At 39.9% G+C, this 12,512-nt stretch overlaps 1 protein-coding gene across 9 annotated transcripts in view; it reads right to left on the minus strand.

Annotated features, from left to right (window-relative positions):
• Positions 1-12,512, minus strand: part of PCNT (pericentrin) — a 200,069-nt gene that overhangs the window by 178,270 nt on the left and 9,287 nt on the right. For 4 of the 9 annotated variants that reach the window (XM_061607601.1, XM_061607599.1, XM_061607598.1 and 1 more), the window contains exon 1: positions 4,550-6,516. The exons of 2 other annotated variants lie outside the window; for them this stretch is intronic. In XM_061607601.1, the coding sequence (XP_061463585.1) occupies positions 4,550-6,439 (1,890 nt within the window). In that variant the 5' untranslated portion in view covers positions 6,440-6,516. 3 more of the 9 variants (XM_061607602.1, XM_061607605.1, XM_061607604.1) reach the window with 2 other exon arrangements.

A 12,512-nucleotide genomic window follows, 5' to 3' on the forward strand; every position in this document is an offset into this window, starting at 1 on the left:
GCGGCTCACAGACATTTTAGCAACACGAGACCTGGTGTTTGTCCCCAAATGAATGAAACTATACTGCAACAGAATATACACTAGTGTTCATTTAGATCTACACATCAAAGTCAGAAAAATCACCAGTGCCTACCAGTGCTTTAATAAAAGGATATCAATAACACTATTATCTTGCATTTCTTCACACTCTGTTTCTACTCTATATTTGACACTTTGGTTGACTATAACTAGCCACTTCCTTGGATATAGCTAGCCAAAATCAGTTGGAGCAGAACTGACAGGTAAGGATGAACACCAAAGGAAATCTCACTCTGTTGTATGTTGTACTTGTGGATAAAGAGCACTCCTTGTTGGGGATAGGCTCTTGACTATTTCATCTCATTTCTTTTGAAATTCAAAACCAGGCTACTTCTGCCTGAATATGATTTTTGTGTCTCTCCTTATAGCCAGAAGCCTCTACAATGAACATTTCAACCCATGATGAAACATCCAGTGGTCTCTCATAACTTCCTAATGTTGAGAAACTGGTTAATATTTCAGTTGACTTACACACTTGTTTCCATAATGTAACCTTTGACTTACAGCATGAGAGTGAATTTGTAGCATCACAGATTGTAAGCATGTGAAATGCCACCAGTCCTTTGGACTTTATAACATGAAGCCTATACTGAATTTCATGTAAGGAAACTAAGCAATTGACAACACAGCAGAGTATAAATGATCTGGATATTTTTTTCCTGATACAACGGTTGTGACAGCAATGTCTGTTTCACTGGCTAGGATCAGCCCATGTGTTCACTGTTCTGAACACTTCAGATGTAGCGCAACCCATGCATCTGCCTCTTCCAATGTACAGTTCAAGTATGCAACATCTGTGGCTTGTTTTTACAACGTAAAAACCTTCGTATGCTACCTTTAATTACACTTAGTCATGATAAAAGTCTGGAAGTGTTTTTCATCCACTGCTGAGACAGAAACAACATTATACTCTTATCCAACATAAAAGCTTCCATACATAATAGACAATGTTGGTCTGGTCCAGTTATTGTTCTTGGTAAGGCAGACATTGCATAATATTCTTTTGCTCTTTACACACTGCATAAAGTTCATGTTCTTAAACCTTGATTTTTTCTTTCATACACATGCATCACAATATCAATCCCTCCAGGTTCGAGATTAATCTTTGTGTGATTTGAGTATACTTCAGTAAGTTGCCCAGATATCTGTATGGTGCCCTTAGCTCTCATATATGATCAGAGATCATATATGAGCAGAGAGCTGGGAGACCAGGATTTAAATCTCCATTCAGTGACCTTAGGCCAGTTGCTGCCTCTCAGCCCAACACTCCTCATAGGATTGTTGTAAAGATAAAATGGGAGGAAGAGAACTATGTATGACATCTCGAGCTCCTGGGAAGAAATGTAGGATATAAACGCAAATAAATAAATATTACAACTTCTGAAGACTTGAGATAAGGTAGTATTTCTCTACATTGTTTGAAATGCTTTCCTCCAGAGCCTTCATCCTTTCTGAAAAATCATACCTTAGTAGAGAACAGTGGAGATTACCAGACTACAACTCACTGGGTAAACCATCTTCAAATGATATGCAATTTTGCAGTAGTAATATAATAATAATAAACTTTATTTCTACCCCGCCCTTTTTCCAATAGGACTCAGAGCGGCTTACAACTAAAAACAATACCATTAAAACATACAGAAGTATACAATTAAAAAAGAATTAAACTATGAGAAAAATTAAAAACCATAAAACATACGTTAAAAATAGCGGACAATTTAAAATAATAAAATATTAAAATATTTAAAATAATAAAATATTAAAATATTTAAAATAATAAAATCATATAATATAGTCACCAATCCTATGACAACTTAATCCTGCTCGTTCTCTATCCCAAATGCCTGTTGAAATAAAACAGTCTTCACTTGTCGCCGGAAGGACGGCAAGGAGGGAGCTGATCGCACCTCGCTCTAGTAAGAAGCTAGAAAATGTCCCCTTCGCAGTACACTTGTGCAGCATTTCTTCCATCCAACTTACAATAAAGTCTGGAAATCCAGTTCTGCTTACTGGGACCAGAGACCTACTTTGTGCTTGTCTGCAGGCGCTTCCAAGGCCAGAGCAGTTGAATTCGGCCTTATGCCAGCAGGGGAGACCAGACTCTGAGTAAGTCTCTAACCCTTCTAGAAAGTTATCACACATAATGTTCAGGAAACCTTCTGAGCCATTTCTGTGAAATGAGTCAAACTAATAAAAATTGTCTTGTAACATTTAAAAATCCTGTCCTTGGTGGTTTGCCATTGAGGCAGAACATTGAAAAGTGGGTGCAGGTTTTTTGTTTTGTTTTGACTGAGCAATCAAGGAAAATACTGACTGTATTATTTCATTTCTATTTTACCTAAGCTTTCCAGTCCCCCTCCTTGCAATGACTACAGGCCTAAGGTATCTCCCTTTAGAAATCAATCGCCTGTGGACACTATCTGGGAATAAGATCAGTTGAATACTGTACAAGATTTAACCATGCAAAACACAATGATCCAGCTAGATTAAGATTGGCTGAAGCCTTGCACCTGTACTAATTAATCTCTGGTTAAACTGGGAAACTACACATTCTCAGAGTAATCAAGGTTAGCAAAATGTTTGTGTGTTTTCTGACAGTTATAAAACTGCAAATGCTCAGAGTATTTTTTTTTTGTAGTACACAAAAGTTTATGCCATAATAAATTTATTGATCTTTAAAATACTACAAGACTTACAGGAATACCCCACATTAACGTATGCAATGGGTCCAGAGCGAGTACGTAAACCGAAAATGTACTTAAAGTGAAGCACTACCTTTTCTCACTTGCTCCGCCACTGTGCCACCTCTCCTTCACGCGGAGCCTCAAAGCCCCGCGCCGCGGCGCCTCTGCTGCCGCGCCGCGGCGCCTCTCAGCTGATAGCGACCGCACCTCCCAGCTGATTTGCGGTCACGTGGTCGCGTCTCTTTCCACCCCCCCACGCACTGAAAGAACAGGCCACAACCAAAGGTTAAGTGTCTGTTCTTGCGAAGCAAGCGTACGTAAGCAGGGGAATGGTGCTACTGTAAATATGTCCATACTCGCGAGTGTCCTTAAAGTGAAGGTCCGTATAGCGGGGTATTCCTGTATTTTGTGGTACCTCATTTCATGCTTTTTTGCTTTATTGCTTTTTGGGGGAAGGGGGCCTATTTTGCAAACTGAACAAAGTCTCCAGCCACCTTAATCCAGACTTGGGCACTTCTCTTGAAAATCATTTCAGTTTCTACTATCTGATATTAATATATGTTCTGGAGCAAGTCTTTGTTTCCCTGTTCAAATGGTTTTAGCCGTTTTCTGGTGAAGACTAGTGTCAACTGTCATGCTTTTAAATTTTTCAACACTTTAACACATAATTATGATGTTTATATTTGGCTTGAATATTTGCAGTTAGGAACCATTTTTCACATATAGCTTCATCAACTGCAGTGCCAATTTAAGCCCCTTTCAAAATCTGTTTAGTGTCTATCCCAAATGCAAGTTGGGAGACATTTGACTGAATGATTCCTATGTTCCTTTCACTGTTTAGGATCCATTCAGCAGTTCCTCATAAACAAGTAGTTTCAAGCAGAATTTTCATGTAAGCATTTACAGCAAACACTATACCACTGATGACATGCGTAGTCACATTATTCTATTGCAGTATAGTTTCAGTCACTCAGGGACAAACATCAGCTCTCATACGGCTAAAAATGTCTGCCAACCAACATCTTGAATTGCGAGGCCTTTGACAATTTCTCGCATTTAGATTCAAGGACAACAATATGAATATTTATGCCAAATTTCAGCTTTAACAAATGAATTGGAAATGAAACTATTTTTCTAAGCATCCTACACATCTGCTGAGTGATTATATTAAAAAGCAAGAAAAAGTATCTAGCACTTTTAGTTAAGCTACCCATTACAAGTGTAAACTATAAGGATAATTGTTTTTCAAAAGCAACTACAAGGAGCTCAAATCTTCATATCAAGATCAGAAAAAAGTGAGTAAGGAGGATAAAATAGTGATGTATAAAATAATTCATGATATAGGCAAGGAGTTCTTCTCCCTCTCACATAATACTAGAACCTGGGATTATTCAACGAAGTTGAATGCTGAAAGATTCAAGACAAACAAAAGGAAGTACTTCTTCACACAGCTCATGGTTAAACTATAGAATTTGCTGCCACAACATGTAGTAATGGCCACCAGTCCGGATAGTTTTATAAGAGAATTTAATGGAGGATCACGCTATCAATGCCTACTAGTCATGGTGAGAGCATACTACCTCCAATATTAGAGATGGTATGCCTCTGAATACCCATTGCTGAGTGGGAGAAGACTATTGTACTCATACCCTGCTTGAAGGCATACTGTTAATCCCTGTGAGAACAGAATGCTGAACTACATGGGCTTTTGGCCTTCTCCAGCAGGGCTCTGTTGATTTTCTTATTTTAGAAGCAGAGTTGGCTGCTTTGCCAGTAGATATACCTACTGTTTTTTGGTGCTGCAATTTCAGATCTGCAAGTTCAGACTGATAACGAGACTCCATTGTACTGATTTCACCCTTGTGTAATCTTCTCATCTCACACTGTATCACTTCTATGTTCTGTACAGACTTCTGCAAAGTCTCTTCTAGGCGAGTTTCAACTTTCAGCTGAACATTCTTTAAAAAAGCTACATCTTCACTAAATTCCTTTTCTTTTAGAATCATTTCAGTGCTAAGCTTCTGCACTTCTGAATTACTGCTTTTCAGTTTCTTTTCAAATTCTAGTCTTTCAAATTCATGTGATTCTTCAATTGTTTTAATTTTCACATTAAGCTCATCTACGGTTTGCTCAAGAATCATTATTTTGTTAATACTTTCTTCCAAAGCTTCTTCTGCTTTTGTTAAACTCTCCCCTACTATAACTAGATTTTCTTCTAGTGTTGATTTTTCCTTAAGCAAACATGATAAACTTTGTTCTTTTTTATTGATTTCCAATTTGAAATCTTCCTGTTCTTTTAGTAATAAATTTTCTAATACAGCTTTTTGACCAAGTAGTTCAGAAAGAGTTTTGTTCCTGGCCTTCTGGCTATCTACCTGAGCTTGCATATGATCTCTCTGCTTCTGCAAAATAGCCAGCTGCTGTCCAAATAGAGACTGAACTTCACTAGTCACAGAATCAGAAGCTGTTTTTTGTTCCTGAACATCTTTCATCAATTGCTCCTGCACTCTTAACTGCACCCTTAGCATTTCTTTTTCCTGTTGGAGATCTTTTACCATTTCTTCCCAGGTAAGATATAAATCCTGCACTTTATCTTTGAATTCTTGATCACTAATTGCTAGAACACTATTTTCTCTTTGCTTTCTTTTGTTTTCTGGTTCCAAATCCTCCTCCATTTTTTGGTTGAGACACTCTTCATAGGCAACACATCCTTTTTGCTTTTCTAAATGAGCAATTGAAACTTCTCCTGCCACATCTTCTTGAGCTTGTTGATAAGCCTTGTCCAAAATTAAGTCTTTTTCCTTTATCTGCTTAATTAGACTTATCACCAACTCAGTATCACCATCACCTTTATCTTTGTGTTCTGTTTCAATCTCTGATGAACAACGCCTTGATAAATGTGACACTGCACAGCTTCTCTTCAGCTCAGTTGCATCTGAAGTCTCTTCTGGCATGTTAGAACACATTTGCCCATCCGAACTAGACATTGACTTGCCACTATTAGGGTCTAAAACATCCCCGTGGCAAGATATATTCCATGAAGTATTTCCAAGATCTGTATGTCCAGGACTGTTAAATATGCCTAACTGATCCTGCCTCACAATATGTTTAGCAAATTTATCTCTGTCTTCAGTAATAGCCCTAAATTCTACCATATGATATTTTAAGTAGCTATCAGATTCCAGGCTTTCAGTGTCCTTTGCTGCTTTGTCTTTATTTAGGTTTTGCTTTGTATCTTCTAATAAGTTTATCAAAGCATCTACTTCACAACCATGTGGAAATTCTTTTTCCCTTCCAACCAATTGCAGTTCTTCTTCACACTGACACAGCTTACTCTGCGTCTCTTCAAGTTTTGTCTTCTGTCTCTCACACACCTCCAGTAACAATGTTTTTTCTTCTTCTAAATCTTTCAACTTCATAGAGTAGACAGATATTTCTTTAGCATATTTACAACTTAAATCTTTGTTCCTTTCTTTCTCAAAAAGTAATTTATCATTTAATTCCTGAATGAAGGAGTTAAGTTTTTCAATCTCTTCATTTAAACATCTCTTTCCACACTTAGATTCTTCTACCTCTCTTGCCCTTTCTTCAGCTTTAGTAACCTGCAATATGCGTTCCTCTGCAAGAATACTATACTTTAAATCAATTTCAGAACATTTCTTCAAGAAGTCTTCCATGCAGCTTTCAAGTTCTTTGCATGAGAATGTCTGTAGGTAATTATTTAAATTAATAATTATTATATTCAAATTATGAACATCTACCTCAGAATTAGCAGCAGATAGATCTTTTTTAATCTGCTCAAGATCATTTTTATATTTTGTATTAATTTCTTTTATGCAAGTCTCCTTTAATTTTAAAATTTCCTGTCTATGGTACTCTTCTAGTTCAGCTCTCAGTTGCTGCAATTGTCTATGTATATTGTTTTCTTCATTTTTTCCCAGTTCTTCAGTGTAGCCTTGTCTCTCCATCTGCACAGAAGTTATATTTCTTAGCTCCATGGACTCTTCTTCCTGGAAAGAAAATTTTGTTTCAGGCAAAAATTAGCTTCAATATTGTCAAATGTATATAATAATTTTATATCAATTCATTTTATTATGTTTAAAACCAGGGGTGGGAACCTTATTGGCCCACAGGACCAGATCTTCATCTGTGGGCCAACTGTGACATATGGGCAGGATCACCCACCTATTAATTATATGCCATCATTATGACATCAGGTCATTGACAGATGGGTTTTCCAGACTAGATGTAAAAGTTGGTCCGTGAAGACGGTGACAGATAGTGACCAAACAGGATTGAAGTTCACTGTTTCAGTCCTGCTTTCTGCAGAATTCAGGTTCATCAGCGTGTTCCCTGCAGAGAACTGCTCATCCACCTGAATCAAGTACGATTGAACTCTGTGCTCATCACACGTTGTGCAGGAAGTTTTGCCCATAGGCCAGAGGTTCTCCACCGATTATAAACTTTCCCAAATTTTTAAAAGCTTTTCCTTACATTTGTACAAGTGTTAAAGAGATATTTAAAGCAAATTACAAAATATTAGAGAAATGTGTTAAAATGCTCACTTTGCAAACATTACTTTCAGGTATACACAGGACTTCCCAAACTGCTGTGTTTTATCTACAAGGCCCACACTGGTATTCATTTTCTGTAAATATTTTTATAAAGCTCAAACATTTACATCACAGGGGCAATCCAAGGTCCCCCAAGGCCCCCTGAAGTTGCCCCATTTCCCCATCCCATCAGAGTAACTTCCTTCCTGTTCATTTCATCCTTGTTTTTCCTGACTTTTAATAGCATCCCCCTCGCCTTTCTATGTTGCTTCAGAACTATTGGAAGAGACAATATTTTATTTGATAAAATAAATGATGAACTTTTTTCTTGGTTGTATGACATGGAGGAAGTATGCTTTTCCTCATTCATCTGAAAATAAATTGGTAGGTTTCCACCATATCTGTGTGTATGTATAGCACATTAAAGTCAGAAAGGAATTATTTTTACTTCCATTCCAGAACAGTAGCTATAATTGGGGTGTTGTATTTCAAAAATATTCTACATAGTTATTTGAGAGTAACTCCAACAAATCCATTGGGACTTACATCAGAGTAGATGTAACAGGATTGGGAATTCTAATCTGAGGTAGCCACTGTGAAAATTGAAGCAAAATGGTATTTATTCCAGAAAAAATAATCCGGAAGACTTTTTGCCCATCTTCAGCTCTGGCTCCACCCACCCCTGGCATGCAGCCCCCTACAAATTATCCCTGAGGGAATGCCGCCTTCGATAGGAAAAAGGTTGCACATCCGATTTCTGTTATGATTGCAAGTATAGTAAAAGGAAGCACTAACGCGCAGCATTCTAAGAAAGGGCTTTCAAAGAATCCTTGTCAATGTTTGCTGTTCCGCTCAATGCCAAGGACAGAGGGCAGGTTTTCACTTAACAAGGGTCTCCAACTGCAGTGCTTTACTTTCTTCACTGGAATAGGGGCTTTTCCCTGTTCCATCAGTAGCTCTGGTAGGTTGGATGGTATATTTCCATAGTTTCCCTTCTGAATAGCTCACACCCAATCCACAAACATTATATGAGTTCAATTAGAGCAGTCTGGAGGGTTTTTTATTACTTCCCCCACACTGTCTTGAGTCTCCCCCCTTTCACACCAAATCTTAAGGGAGTGCAAGAGGGAGGGGGGATTGGCAAACACCCCCACTTTGTTACATGAAATTTCCTCTGGATTTTTTTTAAAAGCCTTTCTGCATCCTATCTATTAAAGTATGACTGCTGAAATGTCTCCCATGGTCTCCTTTCAAACTTGCCTCCCCCCCCCCCGTGATAAAACTGCAGTCAGTGAACACTCCATCCTCCCCAGTAGGTAGTAGCAGCGTCTCCCACACAGATTAAGTACACTCTGACTAGAAAAGGAGGGGCTATGGGCATGAAAACGTTTATGCAGATGAGCTCTCCACTAGAGAATGGTATTCCACTCCAACCAAAGCTCCTGCTGACCAGACACTTACTGGTCCTTTTGCCTTCCAAGATCACAACCTAGCCATATGCAGTCAGTTCTGTTGCAACTCCCTACATGGGACTGGTATATATCATCACACTCATGACACTTTCTTCCCAAACAGGAAAATAGCTAAATTTGGACCGGGGGGGGGGGGGCGGGGGGAGTGCCTGAGTATGGAAACTAGAGGAGCACCACTGTATCGCAGTCACTTGCACATGGCATCTAAACCTCCCCTGCAAGATATTAAGAGTGCCAACATTGTACAACTTTGGGTACAAGGTAAAAGACCAGATTATTCTTCCTGGCTTTTGTTGAATATCAGACTGGATTGTTGTACATTATTAGTTGGTTTATTGTCTCTTGCTTTCTGCTGTTTTTATATATAAGAATTTTATTTTTAATTGTTACCTCACACACTCCGGAATTGCTTTTTGCAATAAAGATAGAAGTGTTTCAAAAAATAAAAATTAACTGGTGCAGCTGCTGACATTTTCCCCTTTGTACTTCTTGGCTTTTTCTGGGTAGCTCTCCAACAAGCTCAGAGGCAAGGATGTTACTATTGCTCAGCTCAGCGCATGGAGGGAGGCAGCAAGAGAAGCCTACAAGTAAAATCAACAGAATCCATGACCAGTGTGAATGTTATAAATTAATCTTATGTTTTGTTTTAGCATGGCTGCTGAACCCTTCCAAGCCACTTGGCAGACTGTGATGTAACAGGTAGTGCTATACACGATACAGGCATGCAGCAACTGGAGAAGGTTGCAAATGACTTGGCTGTTTCCCTTTCAAAAGCAGAGGAGCCTGCTAGTATAACTGCTGGCAACCTTATTAATCTATCTTGCTTGCAGATTTCATTTACTAATGCTGTTCAATAAAATCTCTGCAGGCTGTACACATTGTTTCTATGGGTAATGGGGTGGGATGAGGTGAGGGTGTAACAATACTTTTTTTATTTAGAAATTTCTATCCAGCAAAGCCTTTGATTGTGTAAATCATGTTATGCTATGTTATGTTAATGTTTAGGCAATACATCAACGAAGCAATACATTAAACAAAAATTAAATAGCAAATAACATTAATTAATTCTTAATTAAATTAATTAAATAACAATTCTTGTATCGTTATTACACACATTAAATGTGGAAGCTGGAAGTTGTAAAATATTTTTGAGTTAAAATTTGCAATGCTTTTTCTAGTCAATCTGTATCAAAAAATAAATGTAGTTCTTCAAGTGTGTTTAAGGTAATCCATTCTCTCTGTTAAACCAGACACTTCTCCTTTGGCTAATGGCCCAGTGACAGACGGAGTGAACACTCTGGCATCTGACACTGGGCACCCTCTCATAAAGTGCTTCCCTCCTTCAAAAATGTCAACTTCCACCATTTTGCCCATGAATTCAGGGTTCTTTGGCACAATAAATCAAGAAAAACTATGGAATGCTTTAAAAGAAATGGGGGTGCCACAGCATCCGATTGTCCTGATGCGCAGCCTATACTCTGCACAAGAGGCTACTGTAAGGACAGAATATGGAGAAACCAATTGGTTCCCCATTGGAAAGGGTGTGAGACAGGGGTGCATTTTATCACCCTATTCATTTAATCTATATGCAGAACATATCATACGGAAAGCAGGATTGGACCAAGATGAAGGAGGTGTGAAAATTGGAGGAAGAAATATCAATAACTTAAGATATGCAGACGATACCATACTCTTAGCAGAAAATGGAAATGGACTGCCTTCAAGTCGATCCCGACTTATAGCAGCACTATGAATAGGGTTTTCATGGTAAGCAGTATTCAGAGGGGGTTTACCATTGCCTCCCTCTGAGGCTGAGAGGCAGTGACTGGCCCAAGGTCACCCAGTGAGCTTCATGGCTGTGTGGGGATTCGAACCGTGGTCTCCCAGGTCATAGTCCAACATCTTAACCACTACACCACACTTAGCAGAAACCAGTAATGATTTGAAACGAATGCTGATGAAAGCTAAAGAGGAAAGCACAAAAGCAGGACTACAGCTAAACATCAAAATGACTAAAGTAATAACAGAAGATTTACGTAACTTTAAAGTTGACAATGAGAGCATTGAACTTGTCAAGGATTATCAATACCTTGGCACAGTCATTAACCAAAATGGAGACAATAGTGAAGAAATCAGAAGAAGGCTAGGACTGGGGAGGGCAGCTATGAGAGAACTAGAAAAGGTCCTCAAATACAAAGATGTATCACTGAACACCAAACTCGGGGTCATTCATACCATGGTATTCCCGATCTCTATGTATGGATGTGAACGCTGGACAGTGAAAAAGGCGGATAAGAGACAAATCAACTCATTTGAAATGTGGGGCTGGAGGAGAGCTTTGCGCATACCATGGACTGCAAAAAAGACAAATAATTGGGTGTTAGGACAAATTAGACCCTCCGTGGCCCAAAGTGGTAAGCGGCGGTAATGCAGCCGAAGCTCTGCTCACGGCCGGAGTTCAATTCCAACAGAAGGAGGAAGTTGAATCTCCAGTAAAAGGGGTCGAGGTCCACTCAGCCTTCCATCCATCCGTGGTCAGCAAAATGAGTACCCGGCATATGCTGGGGGGTAAAGAAAGGCCGGAGAAGGAACTGGCAATCCCACCCCATATATACGGTCTGCCTAGTAAACATTGCAAGACGTCACCCTAAGAGTCAGAAATGACTCGCACTATAAGTGCGGGGACACCTTTACCTTTACCTTAGAACAAATTAAACCAGAACTGTCACTATCCGCCAGGACCTAGACTCTCAAGTTATAGCAGTAGATCCTAGTGAGATGTCCGGAGCACAGTCTTGTCCTGTTTTGTTGGATGAGCTTCAGTTGGTTCAACTCAAGGACGTGGACAAGGTGCTTGGACAGGTACGTGCAACCACTTCGGTACTGGATCCTTGCCCCTTCTGGCTGATAAAAACTAGTAGGAATGGAACAGGTAGCTGGGCCAAGGAAGTGATAAATGCCTCTTTACGAGAGGGAGTGGTCCCGGGCTGTCTGAAAGAGGCAGTGGTGAGACTACTCCTGAAAAAGCCTTCCTTGGACCCAGACAATTTTAACAGCTACAGGCCAGTGGCGAATGTTCCATTCCTGGGCAAGGTCTTGGAACGGGTGGTTGCTGGCCAGCTCCAGGCGCTATTGGATGAAACTGATTATCTAGATCCATTTCAATCGGGTTTTAGGCCCGGTTTTGGCACTGAGACAGCCTTGGTCGCCCTGTACAATGACCTATGTCGGGAAAGAGACAGAGGGAGTGTAACTCTGTTGATTCTCCTTGATCTCTCAGCGGCTTTTGATACCATCGACCATGGTATCCTTCTGGAGAGGCTCGCAGAGTTGGAGGTACTGCTTGGCAGTGGTTCCGCTCCTACTAGGTAGTGCTTGGGGAACATTGCTCGACACCGCGGGCTCTCCAATATGGGGTCCCGCAGGGGTCAGTTTTGTCCCCCCTGCTTTTCAATATCTACATGAAGCCGTTGGGAGAGGTCATCAGGAGTTTTGGAGTGCGTTGTCATCAGTATGCTGATGACACGCAGCTCTACTTCTCCTTTTCATCTTCTTCAGGTGAGGCTGTCGATTTGCTGAACCGTTGCCTGGCCGCGACAATGGACTGGATGAGAGTTAACAAACTGAAGCTCAATCCAGACAAGACTGAGATGCTGTTGGTGGACGGGTTCTCTGATCGGATGGTGGATATATACCCTGTCCTGGACGGGGTTACACTCCCCCTA

This window comes from Rhineura floridana, chromosome 2, assembly GCF_030035675.1.
Source record: "Rhineura floridana isolate rRhiFlo1 chromosome 2, rRhiFlo1.hap2, whole genome shotgun sequence".
NCBI classification, from domain to species: Eukaryota; Metazoa; Chordata; class Lepidosauria; order Squamata; family Rhineuridae; genus Rhineura; species Rhineura floridana.